This window comes from Ursus maritimus, unplaced genomic scaffold, assembly GCF_017311325.1.
Source record: "Ursus maritimus isolate PB19 unplaced genomic scaffold, ASM1731132v1 scaffold_7, whole genome shotgun sequence".
Classification (NCBI taxonomy): domain Eukaryota; kingdom Metazoa; phylum Chordata; class Mammalia; order Carnivora; family Ursidae; genus Ursus; species Ursus maritimus.
This window is the reverse complement of record NW_024426885.1, coordinates 57,083,546-57,102,633: the sequence shown is the minus strand read 5'-3', so window position 1 is coordinate 57,102,633 and position 19,088 is coordinate 57,083,546. Positions and strand designations below refer to the sequence as shown.

Sequence of the window (19,088 nt, the reverse complement as noted above, 5' to 3'; positions counted from 1 at the left end):
GGCAAGAGAAACAAAAGATAAAATGAACTTGTGGGGCTTCATCAAGATAAAAAGCTTCTACACAGCCAAGGAAACAGTCAAAAAAAAACTAAGAGGCAGCCCACGGAATGGGAGAATATATTTGCAAATGATGCTACAGATAAAAGACTGGTATCCAAGATCTACAAAGAACTTCTCAAACTCAATACACGAGAAACAAATAAACAAATCATAAAATGGGCAGAAGATATGAACAGACACTTTTCCAATGATGACATACAAATGGCTAACAGACACATGAAAAAATGTTCAAAATCATTAGCCATCAGGGAAATTCAAATCAAAACCACACTAAGATACCACCTTACGCCAGTTAGAATGGCAAAAATTGACAAGGCAAGAAACAACAATTGCTGGAGAGGATGTGGAGAAAGGGGATCCCACCTACATTGCTGGTGGGAATGCAAGTTGGTACAGCCACTCTGGAAAACAGTGTGGAGGTCCCTTAAAAAGTTAAAAATTGAGCTACCCTATGACCCAGCCATTGCACTACTGGGTATTTACCCCAAAGATCCAGACGTAGTGAAGAGAAGGGCCATATGCATCCCAATGTTCATAGCAGCATTGTCCACAATAGCTAAATTGTGGAAGGAGCCGAGATGCCCTTCAACAGATGACTGGATTAAGAAGCTGTGGTCCATATATACAATGGAATATTACTCAGCTATCAAAAAGAACGAGTTCTCAACGTTTGCTGCAACATGGACGGCACTGGAGGAGATAAGGCTAAGTGAAATAAGTCAAGCAGAGAAAGACAATTATTATATGATTTCTCTCATCTATGGAACATAAGAACTAGGAAGATCAGTAGGGGAAGAAAGGAATAAAGAAAGTGGGGGGTAAAAAGAAGGGGGAATGAAGCATGAGAGACTATGGACTCTGGAAACAAACTGAGGGCTTCAGAGGGGAGGGTGTGGGGGAATGGGATAGGCTGGTGATGGGTAGTAAGGAGGGCACATATTGCATGGTGCACTGGGTGTTATACGCAACTAATGAATCATTGAACTTTACATCAGAAACCAGGGATGTACTGTATGGTGACTAACATAATATAATATAATAAAGAAAATTAAAAGAAAAAAAAATCAACAACTCAGGAAACAACAGGTTTGGCAAAGATGCAGAAAAAGGGAATCTCTTGCACTGTTTGTGGCAATGCAATCTGGGGAAGCCACTGTGGAAAACAGTATATAGATTCCTCAAAGATGTTAAAAATAGAACTACCCTATGATCCAGCAATCCCACTACTGGGTATTTACCCAAAGAATACAAAAATACTGATTCAAAGCATTATTTAATAGTCAAATTATGGAAAAAGCCCAAATGTCCATGGACTAATGAATGGATGAAGAAGTTGTGTTATGTGTGTGTGTGTGTGCGCGCGCATACACACACAATGGAATATTACTCAGCCAAAGAAAAGAATGCAATCTTGGCATTTGCAACAACATGGATGAAACGAGAGAGTATTACATTAAATGAAATAAGTCAATCAGATAAACACAAATACCATATGATTTCACTCATATGTAGAATTTAAGAAAGAAAATAAATTAGCAAAGGGGGGGAAAAGAGAGAGAGAGGCAAACAAAGAAACAGTCTTAACTGGAGAGAACAAAAAATGAAGAGAACACAGGGGTGGGTGGGGGACAGGTGAAATAGGTAATGGGGATTAAGGAGTGTACTTGTTAAAAAAAAAAAAAAAAAGGAGTCCACTTGTGATGAGCACCAGGCACTGTATGTAAGTGCTGAATCACTAAATTTTATGCTGGAAACTAATATTACCCTATATGTTAACTAACTAGAATTTAAATAAAAACTTTAAAATTTAAAATTTTTAATAAACAAAATAACTTCCGGCTTTGTTCTTCTGAGATATACAAGAGTTGCACAAACCAATCGAGTCACCTTCTACTGGGTGACCTTAAGAAATAAGAGTGAGGCTGAGATCACTAGGATTGATGCCAGTTTCAGAAAATGGAATTAGAAGTGAAGAACAATGCCAAGGTAAACTAGCCATCTTTTACTTACAGCTGACACATGCTGCAAAAGACACATGACATCTATCATGTCTGCGAGGACAAGGAGTCTGGTAACTGCAGCCAATAAGGCACGGGCAGCTTGAACCACAGCCTCCCTTTTGGGGAGATAACAGGGGTCATCTGCAAATCTCTCAGCTGATACTTTCAGAGCTTCACCTGAAAAACACAACCCAAAATAATAGACTTTAGGTTTCAGCTATACCTTTTTAAGCATTTATCATCCTCATTCCAAGTACATTCTATGACTAAGCATAATATTAATATACTGTCAGTTGACATTAGAACACTGTCTGTTAATAAACAATGGAGTTTAAAATTGACATTTGTTTTTAATAAATGCTCTGGAGTTTAAGAAGCATGATACCATTTTCCTGCAAGAGAATTGTGCTCAATTGACTAGCAACATCTAGTAAAATTGCTGTCAACTTCTGCATTTGCTGAATCTCATTTGCTGTAAAAGGTTTCATTACTAAGACTTCAACTAGAAACAATCTTGTTTATAAAAATAAGGTAAATCTTCATTTGAGTTACTTTCCAAGTCACTTTAGAAAAGAGCTAGCCTTTGAAACAGGAACTCTCTGATAAAAGTTTCACATGGGCAGATATATCCTAAATTGTCAATATAATAATCTACATCCTAAACTTAGTCACAGAAATTACATATCATAGCACATAACTGTTAGAAAAATCTGCCTAACATTTTTAAGATTTTTCATTGAAAATATATCTTATGATAAAAGAAATGTGAATGCATTCATTTTTAAAAGTTCACAGTTCAAGGAGGAGTCCAAGATGGCAGAGGAGTAGGAGACCTTAGTTTTGTCTGGTCCCAGGAATTCAGCTAGGTAGCTATCAAACCATTCTGAGCATATACGAACTCAACTGGAGGTCTAAGAAAAGATTACCTGCAGCTCTACAAATAGAAAAGCAACCACTTTCTGAATGAATGACAAGATGGAAAAACTCACCTCAAAAAAAAAGAGCAAGAGGCACTACTGACTGCCAGGGACCTAATCAATATGGACATAAGTAAGATGTCGGAACTAGAGTTCAAAATAATGATTACAAAGATACTAGCTGGGCTTTACGAAAAGCATAGAAGACACTAGAGAATCCCTCTCTGGAGAAATAAAAGAACTAATATATAATCTAATCAAAATCAAAAAGGCTATTAAGGAGATGCAATAAAAAATGTAGGCTCTAACTGCTAGAATAAATGAAGCAGAACAGAGAATTAGTGATATAGAAGACAAAATGATGGAGAATAAAGAAGCTGAGAAAAAGAGAAATAAACAACTACTAGGTCACTAGGGGAAAATTCAAGAGATAACTGATACCATAAAGCAAAACAATATTAGAATAATTGGGGTCCCAGAAAGGGGGGGGGGTGTGAAAGGTACATTGGAGCAAGTTATAACAGAAAACTTGCCTAATCTGGGGAAGGAACCAGGCATTCAAGTCCAGGAGGCAGGAGAAGCCCTCTCAAAATCAATAAAAATAGGTCAACAACCCGACATATAATAGTGAAACTTGCAAACCTCAGAGACAAAGAGAAAATCCTGAAAGTAGCTCGGGACAAGAGGTCTGTAACCTACAAGGGTAATATCATTAGACTGGCAATAGACCTATCTACAGACTGGGCAGGCCAGAAAGGACAGGCATGATATATTCAGCTTGCTAAATGAGAACAATATGCAGCCAAGAATACTTTATCCAGCTAGGCTGTCATTCAAAATGGAAGGAGAGATAAAAAGCTTCCAGAACAGACAGAAACTAAAAGAATTTGTGATCACCAAACAAGTTCTGCAAGAAATATTAAAGGGGATCCTTTAAGTGAAGGGAGAGCCCAAAAGTAACATAATCCAGAAAGGAACAGAGACAACATACAGAAACAGTGACTTTACAGGTAATACAAAGGCATTAAATTCATATCTTTCAATAATTACTCTGAATGTAAATGGGCTAAATGCCCCAATCAAAAGACACACAGTATCAGATTGGATGAAAAAAGAAGACCTCTGGAAGACCTCTAGAAGAGACTCATTGTAGACCCAAAGTAACCTCCAGATTGAACATGAGGGGGTGCAAAAACTATTTATCATGCTAATGGACATCAAAATAAAGCTGGGATGGCAATCCTTATATCAGACAAATTAAATTTTAAACATAAGACTGTAATAAGAGATGAGGTAGGACACTATATCATAATTAAAGGGTCTATCCAATAAGATCTAACAATTGTAAATATTTATGCCTGTAACATGGGAGCAGCCAATTATATAAAGCAATTAATAACAAAATTAAATAAACACATCAATAATAATAAAGTAATAGGGATTTTAACCCCCAACACACTGCAATGGACAGATCATCTAAGCAGACAATCAACAAGGAAACAAGGCTTTGAATGACACCCTGGACCAGATGGACTTCACAGATATATTCAAGGCATTCCATTCTAAAGCAACAGAATACACATTCTTCTTGAGTGTACATGGAACGTTCTCCAGAATACATCACATACTGGATCACAAATCAGGTCTACACCTATATCAAAAGATTGGGATCATTCCCTGTATATTCTCAGACTACAATGTTTTGAAACTGGAACTCAATCACAAGAGGAAATTTGGAAAGAACTCAAATACATGGAAGCTAAAGAGCATCCTACTAACGAATGAATGGGCCAATGAGGAAATTAAAGAAGAATTTTAAAAATCCAAGGAAACAAATGAAAATGAAAATACAACTGTTCAAAACCTTTGGGATACAGCAAAGGCAGTGCTAAGAGGGAAGTAGATAGGAATACAAGCCTTTCTCAGGAAACAAGAAAGTTCTCAAATACACAAATTAACCTTGTAAGGAGGTTCCTAAAGGAGCTGGGGAAAGAAGAGCAAATAAAGCCTAAAGCCAGCAGGAGAAGAGAATTAATAAAGATTAGAGCAGAAATCAATGAAATAGAAGCCAAAAGAACAGTAGAACGGACCAAAGAAACTAGGAGCTGGTTCTTTGAAAGAATTAATAAGACCGATAAACCCCTAGCTAGACTTATCAAAAATAAAAGATAAAGGACCCAAATAAATAAAATCATGAATGAAAGAGGACAGATCATGACCAACACTGAAGAAATACAATTAAAAGAACATATTATGAGCAACTATTTGCCAACCAATTAGTCAATCTGGAAGAAATGAATACATTCCTAGAAACATATAAAATACCAAAATGAAACAGGAAGAAATAGAAAACCTGAACAGATCCATAACCAGCAAAGAAATTGAAACAGTAATCAAGAATCTCCCAAGAAGCAAGATTCCAGGACCAGATGGCTTCCCAGGGAAATTTTACCAAACATTTAAAGAAGAATTAATTCTTCTGAAGCTGTTTCAAAAAATAGAAAGGGAAGGAAAACTTCCAAAGTCTTTCTATGAAGCCAGCATTACCTTGATCCCCAAAACCAGACAAAGACCCCACCAAAAAGGAGAATTACAGACCAATATTTCTGATGAACATGGATGCAGTAATTCACACCAAGACACAAGCCAATAGCCAGTATCCAAGATCTATAAAGAACTTCTCAAACTCAATACACAAGAAACAAATAATCAAATCAAAAAATGGGCAGAAGATATGAACAGACACTTTTCCAATGAAGACATACAAATGGGTAACAGACACATGAAAAAATGTTCAAAATCATTAGCCATCAGGGAAATTCAAATCAAAACCACATTGAGATACAACCTTAGGCCAGTTAGAATGGCAAAAATGGACAAGGCAAGAAACAACAAATGTCGGAGAGGATGTGGATAATGGGGAACCCTCTTACACTGTGGGTGAGAACGCAAGTTGATACAGCCACTTTGGAAAACAGTGTGGAGGTCCCTCAAAAAGTTGAAAATAGAGCTACCCTATGACCCAGCAATTGGGTATTTACCCCAAAAACACAGATGTAGTGAAGAGAAGGGCCATATGCACCCCAATGTTCACAGTAGTTTTGTCCACAAAAGCTAAATTGTGGGAAAAGCTGAGATGCCCTTCAACAGACGAATGGATAAAGAAGATGTGGTTCATATATACAATGGAATATTACTCAGCCATCAGAAAGAACGATTACTCAACATTTGCAGCAACATGAACGGGACTGGAGGAGATTATGCTAAGGGAAATAAGTCAAGCAGAGAAAGACAATTATCATATGGTTTCACTCATTTTGGAACATAAGGAATAGCAGGGAGATCAGTAGGAGAAGGAAGGGAAGAATGAAGGGGGGGTAAACAGAAGGGGGAATGAACCACGAGAGACTATGGACTCTGGGAAACTGAGGGTTTCAGAAGGGAAGGGGTGGGGGATTGGGATAGGCCAGTGATGGGTATTAAGGAGGGCACATATTCCATGGAGTGCTGGGTGTTATATGCAAACAATGAATCATGGAACACTACATCAAAAACTAATGATGTACTGTATGGTGACTAATATAACATAATAAAAAATTTAAAAAAAAAGATACTAGCCAATAGGATCCAACAGTACATTAAAAGGATTATTCACGAAAGTCAAGTGGGATTTATTCCTGAGCTACAAGGGTGGTTTAACATCCGCAAATCAATCAATGTGATACATCACATTAATAAAAGAAAGGACAAGAACCATATGATCCTCTCAATAGATGCAGAAAAAGCATTTGATAAAATACAGCATACTTTCTTGATTAAAACTCTTCACACTGTAGGGATAGAGGGAACATACTTCAATATCATAAAAGCCATAAACAAAAAGCCCCCAGTGAATATCATTCTCAATGGGGAAAAACAGAGCTTTCCCCTAAGATCAGGAGCACAGCAGGGGTGTCCAGTCTCACCACTGTTGTTCAACATACTACTAAAAGTCCTAGCCTCAGCAATCAGACAACATAAAGAAATAAAAGGCATCCGAATTGGCAAAGAAGAAGTCAAACTCACACTTTTGTAGATGGCATGATACTCTATGTGGAAAACTCAAAAGACTCCACCCCAAAATTGCTAGAACTCATACAGGAATTCAGCAAAGTGACAGGATATAAAATCAATACACAGAAGTCAGTCTCATTCCTATACACTGAGACAGAAGGAAGAGAAATTAAGGAATTGCTCCCATTTATAATTGCACCCAAAACCATAAGATACCTAGGAATAAACCTAACCAAAGAGGGAAAGGATCTGTACTCAGAAAACTATAGAATATTCATGAAAGAAATTGAGGAAGACACAAAGAAATGCTCATGTATTGGAAGAACAAATATTGTTAAAATGTCTATGCTACCCAAAGCAATCTACACATTCATTGCAATCCCTATTAAAAGACTATCAACATTTTTCACAGAGTTGGAACAAATAATTCTAAAATTTGTATGGAACCAGAAAAGATCCCAAATAGTTAAAGCAATGTTGAAAAAGAAAACCAAAGCTGGTGGCATTGCAATCCGGGACTTCAAGCTCTATTACAAAGCTGTATCATCAAGACAGTATGGTACTGGCACAAAAACAGATACATAGAGCAATGGAACAGAATAAGGAACCCAGAAATAGACCCTCAACTATATGGTCAACTAATCTTGGGCAAAACAGGAAAGAATATCCAATGGGAAAAAGACAGTCTCTTCAATAAATGGTGTTGGGAAAACTGGACAGCCACCTGCAGAAGAATGAAACTGGACCATTTCTTTTCATACACAAAAATAGACTCAAAATGGATCAAAGACCTAAACATGAGACAAGAATCCATCAAAATCCTAGAGGAGAACAGAGGCAGCAACCTCTATGACCTCAGCCACAGCAACGTCTTGCTAGACATGTCTCCAAAGGCAAGGGAAACACAGGCAAAAATGAACTATTGGGACCTCAGGAACATAAAAAGCTTCTGAATAACGAAGGAAACAACAGAACTAAAAGATAACCAACAGAATGGGAGAAGATATTTGCAAATGACATATCTGCTAAAGGGCTAGTATCCAGAATCTATAAAGAACTCATCAAAATCAACACCTATAAAACTAATAATCCAGTAAAGTAATGGGCAGAAGACATGAACAGACATTTCTCCAAAGAAGACATCCAAATGGCCAACAGACACATGAAAAAATGCTCAATATCACTCATCATCAGAGAAATACAAATCAAAACCACAATGAGATACCACCTCACACCAGCCAGAATGGCTAAAATTAACAAGTCAGGAAATGACAGATGTTGGTGAGGATGAGGAGAAAGGGGAACTCTCTTACACTGTTGATGGGAATGCAACCTGGTACAGCAACTCTGGAAAACAGTATGGAGGGTCCCCAAAAAGTTGAAAATTGAGCTACCCTACAACCCAGCAATTGTACTGGGTATTTACCTTAAATAATGTGAAGGGGCAACTACACCCCAATGTTTATAGCAGTAATGTCCACAATAGCCAAACTATGGAAAGAGCCCAGATGTCCATTGACAGATGAATGGATAAAGATGCGGGGTGTGTGTGTGTGTGTATATATATATATATATATACACACACATATATATATACACACATATATATATATACACACATACAAACAATGGAATACTACTCGGCCATAAAAAATGAAATCTTACCATTTGCAACAACGTGGATGGAACTAGAGGGTATCATGCTAAGCGAAGTAAGTCAATCGGAGAAAGACAATTGTCATATGATCTCACTGACACATGGAATTTAAGAAACAAAACACAGGATCATAGGGGAAGAGAGGAAAAATAAAACAAGATGAAATCAGGGAGACAAATCATATCTTAATCATAGGAAACAAACTGAGGGTTGCTGGAGGGGGGAGGGTAGGGGAATGAGGTAACTGGGTGATGGACATTAAGGAGGGCATGTGATTGTAATGAGCACTGGGTATTGACTGATGGGGGTCTGGGTGCTCAGTTGGTTAAGCATCTGCCTTCAGCTCAGGTCATGATCCTAGGGTCCTGGGATGGAGCCCTGAATAGAATTCCCTGAGCAGCAGGGAGTCTGCTTCTCCCTCCACCGCTCCCTCTGCCCCTGCCCCTCCTTCCCCTCTGCCTCTCCCCCTCCACTCCAGCTTTGTCTCTTGTTTTCTCTCTTTCAAATAAAATATAAGATCTTAAAAAAAAAAGACTGATAAATCACTGACCTCTACCTCTGAAACTAACAATACATTATATGTTAATTAACTGAATTTAAATTTTTTTAAGTGAAAAAAAAAAGAACAAGTTAAAACAAGAAGTCAAAGGACAAAAGAAGCTGAAGATAATGACACTGTGCAAAATTTGGGATGCAGAAAATAATAATACGCAATTCAGAAAATCAGGCCAAATCCAACTATTGCTTTTATTATGAAAAAATGATTTGTAATGGAGATTTTACTAATACAATACTAATACAATTTACTAATTACTAATACAATAATCTTTTATTTATTTCTGCCTTATTTACATAGAAAATAAAGTTAAAAGCATAGCCCTCAAAAAAATCAACTATGTAATATTATAATTAATAAACTGTACTAAAAGCAAAGAGAACAGATATTCTAAACTGAAACAAAAAACAAAACAAAAAAAGTTCACAGTTCATAAGGGTATAAAATGAAAAAGCTCCTCTTTATTCCTCTCCAGTAACATAACTGTTAAAGAATTACCACATCCACTATTTTTTTAAGTTTTTCAATGTAAACTCTTTATTATGAAAGCGATATGTGCTCATTACTTTTAAATAATTCACCATACTGAAGAGTATAAAGGGAAAAAATTTTATGAAGTCTCCAAATGAATCATCCAAAAATACTTACTGAGTTCTTATATATCCATGCAGAAATTTTTCTACAAATGTAGGTTTTATGTGTGCATATGTATATATGTTTGTATGTGTAAATTTATATATATTTATATGTACGTTTTACTGTATTTTATGAATATATTCACATATTTATATATATTAATATATAAAGAAAGATTTTGTCATAAGGAAACAGAGACATTCTATATGTTATAAATGGAACACACAGTAGATGTAGGTATAGATCCATTTCACAAATATTATCATACCATAAAAACTTTCTATAATGTTTCTTCACTTATCAATTTATTTTCTTTTCACATTGGGATATAAATAACCAGGAAACATTAAAGTATGCACAGTAATTATCCATGTGGGTTCTGAAGCTGTTCTGCTTCAGTATCTGTCCTACTACCTCAGACAAGACACTTAACTTCTTTATGCCTTATTTTCTCCCCTGTAAATGGAGCTAATAACAATATCTATGATTTTTATGAAAATTAAATAAGAACAGAGCTTTGAGCTTAGTAAAGACTTGATCAGCTGTTGTCATTCTTTTTAATACTTGAATAAAATTACATCTTATTGATCTACTCTTATATTACTAGGCCTCTATTAAACATATAAATCATTTCCAACTTTTTCCTACTTCAAACAGTACTGCAAAGAATGACACATATCTTTGCATGCATGAACAAACTTAGCTAGAGGATAAATTCTTAAAAGTAGAGTTGCTAAGTCCGGAAGCAAATGAATTTTAAGTTTTATACATATTGCCAAAAAATTCCTCAAAACACAGCCATCTCACCAACAATATATTAAAGGGCCCATCTTATCTATTCTATTCCATTAATATTTTAGTTTTTAATTATTCATGAACTTTACAATAAAAATGAAATGAATTATTTTTATTAAATATAACAAAAAACATTTTTGTCCTTATAATGGACAAGACCTGTAAAGAGGGTCCGAGACTATCTCAACAAGTTAGTATATCACATTTAGTTCTCTTAGCAATAGCAAGTTAGGAAGTCAGACTATTAAGTCAGACACTTCTAAGATCAAATTCTTATTTGCCTTTTCTAGCTCTGAGACTTTGGATGCTTAAATACTTTCAGTGTCCTCCTCTAAAGGAAAGGGATAAAAATATTACTTATCTTACAGTGCTTCTGAGGTGATTAAATGAGATATAATTCATAATATACATTTAGCACAGTATCTGAACATGGAAAGCACTCAACAAATCGCTGTTATTTCTCAGGAAATTTCTACTGGAGTCAGTAAATTTTTAAGACCATGAAATGGTGATTTTTCTGTGTTTCTCTGCAACTCGGAATTTCTGCTAGAAGACTGTGAAAAATTAAAGGGACCTCAGAAATTTAGAGAGCAGATGAATTTCCACAAAAAGAAGATTATCCTCACTTGTCATGATTCTGAATTGGAAAGTTATGATGGCCTTCACAGAATACTATCTTTGACTTCATATACATTAAAAAGAATTATGTGTTCTTGATTGAAAATGTTGGGATGCTGAACGACTGGCTGAAGAGTCATACTCAGGAAAAGATCATTTAAACATTAAAGAACTATTATAGCCTTTGTCTCCATTAAGACAATATGAAGAGAAAACAAAATAACACTGTTGGGAGAAAATAGTCACTCTTGAAGTACATTAGCAAAGATGCAATAAGTAAATTTCCTGTTACTGAATTCACCACCTTCCCTTCCGTGCAATATGCACGACCCTTTTCAGCTTCAGCTCAAACTCCAACATAAACATCATTTCCTCAATGAAGCCTCAAATTCCCCATTACTAAGGCAGGTCTCATAATAAGATTGCATGCTTCCTATCAAAACTAAATATCCATTTATTGTAATGACTTGTATCAAAGCCTGTCTTTAATTCTATTTTTTGAAGTTTTTATTTAAACTCAAATACTTAACATATAGTATAATATTGGTTTAAGGAGTAGAATTTAGTGTTTTATCACTTACATATCACACCCACTGCTCATCATAGTAAGTGCCCGTCTTAATACCAATCACCCATTTAGCCCCTCCACTGCTCACCTACTCTCCAGCAACCCTAAGTTTTTTCTCTATAGTGAATAGTCTCTTACGTTTGTCTCCTACTCTTTTTTTCTTCCCTTCCCCTATGTTTATGTTTTGTTTCTTAGATTCCACATATCAGTGAAATCATACAGTATTTTTCTTTCTCTGAATGACTCATTTCACTTAGCATAATACACTCTAGCTCTATCCACATCATTGAAAATGGCCAGATTTCATTCTTTTTGATTGCTGAGTAAAGTAATATCCCTGTGTGTGTGTGTGTGTGTGTGTGTGTGTGTGTACCACCTCTTTTTTATCCTTTAATGAGTCGATGGACGTTTGGGCTCTTTCCATAATTTGGCTATTGTTGATAATCCTGCTATAAACACTGGGGTTCATGTGTCCCTTTGAATCAGTATTTTTGTATTCTTTGGGTAAATACCTAGTAGTCCAATTGTGCGGTCATAGTGTAGTTCTATTTTTAACATTTTGAGAAACCTCCATACTGTTTTCCAGAGTGACTACTTTTTAACTTAGCACATGGGCCTTTCACAAGTAGGTCTGTGCCTACTTCTCTACCTTCAACTCTTTTTCATTTTAATGTACTGTTGGATTTGATTTGTTATAGGTCTCTCTCTTTTTCATTTTAATGTACTGTTGGATTTGATTTGTTAGTATTTTATTGAGAATTTCTGGATCCATGTTCATCAGGGATATTGGTCTGTAATACTCCTTTTTAGTGGGGTCTTTGTCTGGTTTTGGAATCAAGGTAATACTGGCCTCATAGAATGAGTTTGGAAGTTTCCCTTCCAGTTCTATTTTGTGGAACAGTTTCAGAGGAACAGGTATTAACTCTTCTTTATATGTTTGGTAGAATTCCCCTGGGAAACCATATGGCCCTGAACTTTTGTTTGTTGGGAGATTTCTGATTACTGATGCAATGTCTTTGCTGGTTATGGGTCTATTCAAGTTTTCTGTTTCTTCCTGTTTCAGTTTTGGTAGTTTATATGTTTCTAGGAATTTATCCATTTCTTCCAGATTGCCTAATTTGTTGGCATACAGTTGCTCATAATATTCTCTTATATCATTTATATTTCTATGGTGTTGGTTGTGATCTCTCCCCTTTTATTCATGATTTTATTTATTTGGGTCCTTTCTCTTTTCTTTTTTGATAAGTCTGGCTAGGGGCTTGTCAATTTTATTAATTCTTTTGAAGAACCAACTCCTAGGTTCATTGATCTGTTCTACTGGGGTTTTTTTTCCTATATCATTTATTTCTGCTCTAATTATTATTATTTCCATTCTTCTGCTGGCTTTAGGTTTTATTTGCAGTTTCTTTTCTAGCTCATTTAGATAAATTAGTTAGACTGTATATTTGAGACTTGTCTTGATTCTTGATGTAGGACTGTACTTCCTTCTTTAGACTAACCTGTCTTCAACTCTAAATCAAAAAACTAATGAGAGTCACACCAGTCAGAATGGCTAAAATCAACAACACAAGAAATAACAGATATTGGCGAGGATGCAGAGAAAAGTGGAATCCTCTTACACTGTTGGTGGGAGTGCAACCACTCTGGAAAACAGTATGGAGGTTTCTCAAAGTTAAAAACAGAACTACCCTATAATCCAAAAATTACACTACTGGATATTTACCCAAAGGATAAAAAATACTAATTCAAAGGAATACATGCACCCCAATGTTTATAGCAGCTTTATCAACAGTATCCAAATTATGGAAAGAACCCAAACATCCATGGACTGATGAATGGATACAGAAGAGGTGGAGGGGAGGAGTTAAGATGCAGAGTAGTATGGGGACCCTAGGTTTCCCTCGGCCCTCAAACACAGCTAGATCAACATCAAATCATTTTGAACAACTAGGAAATCAATCTGAGGATTAAGAAAACAATCTGCACAATTGGAGGAAGAGAAAGTAGCAGATTCGAGGTTCAAGAGACATGAATTGGGGAAGAGAAAAGCTGTGGTGCCATGGAGAGGAGGGATCCCTTTGTCCAGAGAGAAGTCAAGGACAGAGGGAGAGAGCAGAAGCAAGAGCAACAAGTAGGGTTTGTGCAAGACAGAGAAACCTAGACAAAATGACAAGATAGAGGAATTCTCCCCTAAAGAAAGATCAAGAAATAATAGCCAGGGATTTGCTCAGAACAGATGTAGGCAATATATCTGAACAATAATTTAGAACAACAGTCATAAGAATACTAGCTGGGCTCCAAAGAAGCATAGGAGACACCAGAAAAATCCTGGCTGCAGAGAAAAATACTTAAAAATTAGTCAGGCTGAAATAAAAAATGCTATAACTGAGATGCAAAACTGACTGGATATAATCACAATGAGGATGGAAGAAACAGAGGGATGAATAGGTGATATAGAAGGTAAAATTATAGAAAATAATGAAGGGGAAAAGAAAAGAGAAAGAAAACTATTATATCACAAATACAGACTTAGGGAACTCAGCGATTCCACAAAATAATATCCATATCATAGGAGTCCCAGAAGAAGAGCAGGAAAAAGGGACAGAAGGTATATTTGAACAAATTATAACTGAGAACTTCCCTAATCTAGGGAAGGAAACAGGCATTCAAAGTCCAAGAGGCACAGAGAACTCCCCTCAAAATCAACAAACACAGGTCCATACCAAGACATATCACAGTGAAACGTGCAAAATACAAATATAAAGAGAGAATTCTGAAAGCAGGTAGGGACAAAAGGTCCTTAACCTACAAGGGTAGACACCTAATGTTAGCAGCAGGCCTGTCCACAGAAATTTGGCAAGTCAGAAGAGAGTAACATGACATATTCAACATGCTAAATGGAAAAAATATGGAGGCAAGAATACTATATTCAACAAGGTGTCATTCAGAATAGGAAGAGATAGGGGTGTTTGGGTGGATCAGTCGGTTAAGTGTCTGACTTGGCTCAGGTCATGATCTCAGGGTCCTGGGATTGAGCCCTGTATGGGGCTCCTTGATCAGCAGGGAACCTGCTTCTCCCTCTTCCTCTGCCCCTCCCCCCACGTGCACATGTGAACTCTCTAATAAATAAAATCTTTAAAAAAATAGTTATTTAAAAAAAAGAACAGTAGTGATAAAGAGTTCCACAACAGCAAAAACTAAAGGAGTTTATGAACACCAAACCAGCTCTGCAAGAAATATTAAGGGGAACCCTTTGAGTAGGAAAGAGAGACCAAAAGCAACAAAGACTAGAAAGGAACAGAGACAATCTACAGAATAGCAATAGGTAATACAATAGCATTAAATTCATATCTATCAAAAATTATTCGGAGTGTAAATGGACTAAGTGCTCCAATCAAAAGACATAGGGTATCAGAATGGATAAAAAACAAGACCTATCAATATGCTACTTATAAGACACCCATTTTAGACACAAAGACACATCCAGATAGAAAGGGAGGGGGTGGAGAACCATCTGTCATGCTAATAGACATCAAAAGAAAGCCTGAGTAGCCATATGTATATCAGACAAACTAGATTTTAAACCAAAGATTGTAATAAGAGATGAAGAAGGGCAGTATATCATAATAAAGGTGTTTATCCAACAAAAAAAATCTAACAATTATAAATATTTATGCCCCCCACTTGGGAGCACCCAAATATATAAATCAATTAATAACAAACTTAGAGAACTTCATTGATAATAATTCATTAATAGTAAGGGATTTTAACAGCCCACTTACAGCAATGGACAGATCATCTAAGCAGAAAATCAACAAGGAAACAGTGGCTTTGGATGACACACTGGACCAGATGGACTTAACAGATATACTCAGAGCATTTCATCCTAAAGCAGCAGAGTACACATTCTTTTCGAGTGCACACAGAACATTCCCCAGAATAGGTCACATACTGGGTCACAAATCAGCCCTCAACAAGAACACAAAGGTCAAGATCATACCATGCATATTTTCAGACCAAAACGCTATGAAACTTGATGTCAACCACAAGAAAAAATTTGGAAAGACCACAAACACATGGAGGTTAAAAAACATCTTGCTAAAGAATGAATGGGTAAACCAGGAAATTAAAGAAGAAATTTTAAAAAATAACATGGAAGCAAATGAAAATGAAACCACAACAGTTCAAGACCTTTGGGATGCAGCAAAGGCAGTTCTAAGAGGAAAGTATATAGTAATACAGGCCCACCTCAACAAGCAAGAAAAGTCTCAAATACACAACCTGACCTTATACCTAAAAGAGCTGGGAAAAGAACATCAAATAAAGCCTAAAGCCAGCAGCAGAAGAGAAATAATTAAGATTGGAATAGAAATAAATGCTATAGAAGTAAAAAAAAAAAAAAAAAAAAAAAAAAAACACCAGTAGAACAGATCAATGAAACTAGGAACTGGTTCTTTGAAAGAATTAACGAAATTGATAAGCCCCTAGCTGGACTTATCAAGGAGAAAAGAGAAAGGACCCAAAAAAATAAAATCACGTATGAAAGAGGAGAGATCACAACCAACACCACAGAAATACAACAACTGTAACAGAATATTATATGCCAACAAATTGGGCAATCTGGAAAAAAACGGATGCATTCCTAGAAATATATGAACTGCCAAAACTGAAACAGGAAGAAATAGAAAATTTGAAAAGACCCATAACTAGCAAAGACATTGCATTAGTAATCAGAAATCTCTCAACAAAAAAAGTCCAGAGCCATATGGCTTCCCAGGGGAATTCTACCAAATATCGAAGAAGAATTAATACCTATTCTTTTGAAGCTGTTCCAAAAAAATAGAAATGGAAGGAAAACTTCCACACTCATTCTATGAGGCCAGCACTACCATGATTCTAAAACCATAGACCCCACTAAAAAGAAGAATTACAGACCAGTATCTCTGATGAACATGGTTCCAAAAATTCTCAATAAAATACTAGCAAATCTAATCCAAAAGTACATTAAAAGGACTATTCACCACAGTCAAGTGGGATTTATTCTGGGCCTGCAGAAGTGGTTCAATCAAAGCAATATACCACATTAATAAAAGAAAGGATAAGAACCATATGATCCTCTCAGTAGATGCAGAAAAAGCATTTGACAAAATACAGCATCCTTTCTTGATAAAACCCCTCAACAAAATAGGGACAGAAGGAACATACCTCAGCATCATAAGGACATATATGAAAGACCCACAGGTAATACATCCCTCAATAGGGAAAAACTGAGAACTTTTCCCCTAAGGTCAGGAACATGACAGGGATACCCACTCTCACCACTGTTGTTTAACATAATACTGGAAGTCCTAGCCTCAGCAATCAGACAACAAAGAGAAATAAAGGCATCCAAACTGGCAAGGAAGAAGTCAAACTTTCCCTCTTCACAAACAACATAATACTCCATGTAGAAAACCTGAAAGACTCCACCAAAAATTGGTAGAACTGACACATGAATTTAGCAAAGTTGCAGAATACAAAATCACCATACAGAAGTCTGTTGTATTTCTATACACCAATAATGAAGCAGCAGAAAGAGAAATCAAGGAGTCGATCCTATGTACTATTGCACCAAAACCCACAAGATACCTGGAATAAACCTAACCAAAGAGGTAAAAGATCTGTGCACTGAAAACTACAGAACACCTTATGAAAGAAATTGAAGAAGACACAAAGAGATGTAAAAGCATTCTATGCTCGGGTACTAGAAGAACAAATATTGTTAAAATGTCTATATAACCCAAAGAAACCTACACATTCAAAGCAATTCTGATCAAAATAACACCAGCATTTTTCACAGAAATAAAACAAACAATCCTAAAATTCGTATAGAATCAGAAAAGACCCCAAATAGCCAAAGTAATATTGAAAAAGAAAAGCAAAGCTGGCAGCATCACAATTCCAGACTTAAAGCTATATTACAAAGCTATAGTCATTAAGACAGTATGGTACTGGCACAAAAACAGACACACAGAGCAATGGAACAGGATAAAAAAGAAAAAAACAGAAATGGACCCACAACTATATGGGCAACTAATCTTCAATGAAACAGGAAAGAATATCCAATACAAAAGAGTCTCTTCAACAAATGGTGTTGGGAAAACTGGATAGCAACATGCACAAGAATGAATCTAGACCACTTTCTTACCCCATACACAAAAATAAACTCAAAATGGATGAAAGATCTAAATGTGAGACAGGAAACCATCAAAATCCTAGAGGAGAACACAGGCAGCAACCTTTTTGATTGCAGCCACGGAAACTTCGTATTAGACTCACTGGAGGCAAAGGAAACAAAAGCAAAAATGAATTATTGGGATCTCATCAGATAAAAAGCTTCTGCATAATGAAGGAAACAACAGAACTAAAAGGTAACCAACAGAATGGGAGAAGGTATTTGCAAATGACGTATCTGTTAAAGTGCTAGTATCCAGAATCTATAAAGAGCTCATCAAAACCAACACCCAAAAAACTAATAATCTAGTTAAGTAATGGGCAGAAGACATGAACAGACATTTCTTCAAAGAAGACATACGAGTGGCTAACAGACACATGAAAAAATGCTCAACATCACTCATCATCAGGGAAATACAAATCAAAACTACATTGAGATACCACCTCACACCTGCCAGAATGGCTAAAATTAACAAGTCAGGAAACAACAGATATTGGCAAGGATGTGGAGAAAGGGAACCCTCTTGCACTGCTGGTGGGAAAGAATACTGGTGCAGCCACTCTGGAGAACCGTATGAAGGTTCCTCAAAAAGTTAAAAATAGGGGTGCCTTGGTGGCTCAGTCAGTTAAGCATCTGACTTAGGCTCAGGTCATGATCAGGGTCCTGGGATCAAGCCCTGTGTTGGGCTGCCCGCTCAGCAGGGAGTCTGCTTCTCCTTCTCCCTCTGTCCCTCCCCACCCCACTTGTGCTCTCTCTCTCAAATAAATGAAGTCTCTTTTAAAAAGTCTTAAATAGAACTACCCTACAACCCAGCAATGCAATAATAGGTATTTAGCCAAATGATACAAAAGTAGTGATTTGAAGGGGCACATGCACTCCAATGTTTACAACAGCACTGTCAACAACAGCCAAATATGGAAAGAGCCCAAGTGTCCATTGATTGATGGATAAAGATGTGGTACTACGTACAATGGAATATTACTCAGCCATCAGAAAGAATGAAATCTTACCATT

At 36.4% G+C, this 19,088-nt stretch overlaps 1 protein-coding gene across 1 annotated transcript in view; it reads right to left on the bottom strand.

The window, feature by feature from the left end:
• The window catches only part of CTNNA3 (catenin alpha 3), a 1,592,500-nt gene that overhangs the window by 1,422,465 nt on the left and 150,947 nt on the right, over positions 1 to 19,088 (bottom strand). Inside the window, exon 5 of the mRNA XM_008695933.2 lies at positions 2,071 to 2,237. Within this exon, the coding sequence (XP_008694155.2) occupies positions 2,071 to 2,237 (167 nt within the window). The remainder of the gene's footprint in view (positions 1 to 2,070; positions 2,238 to 19,088) is intronic.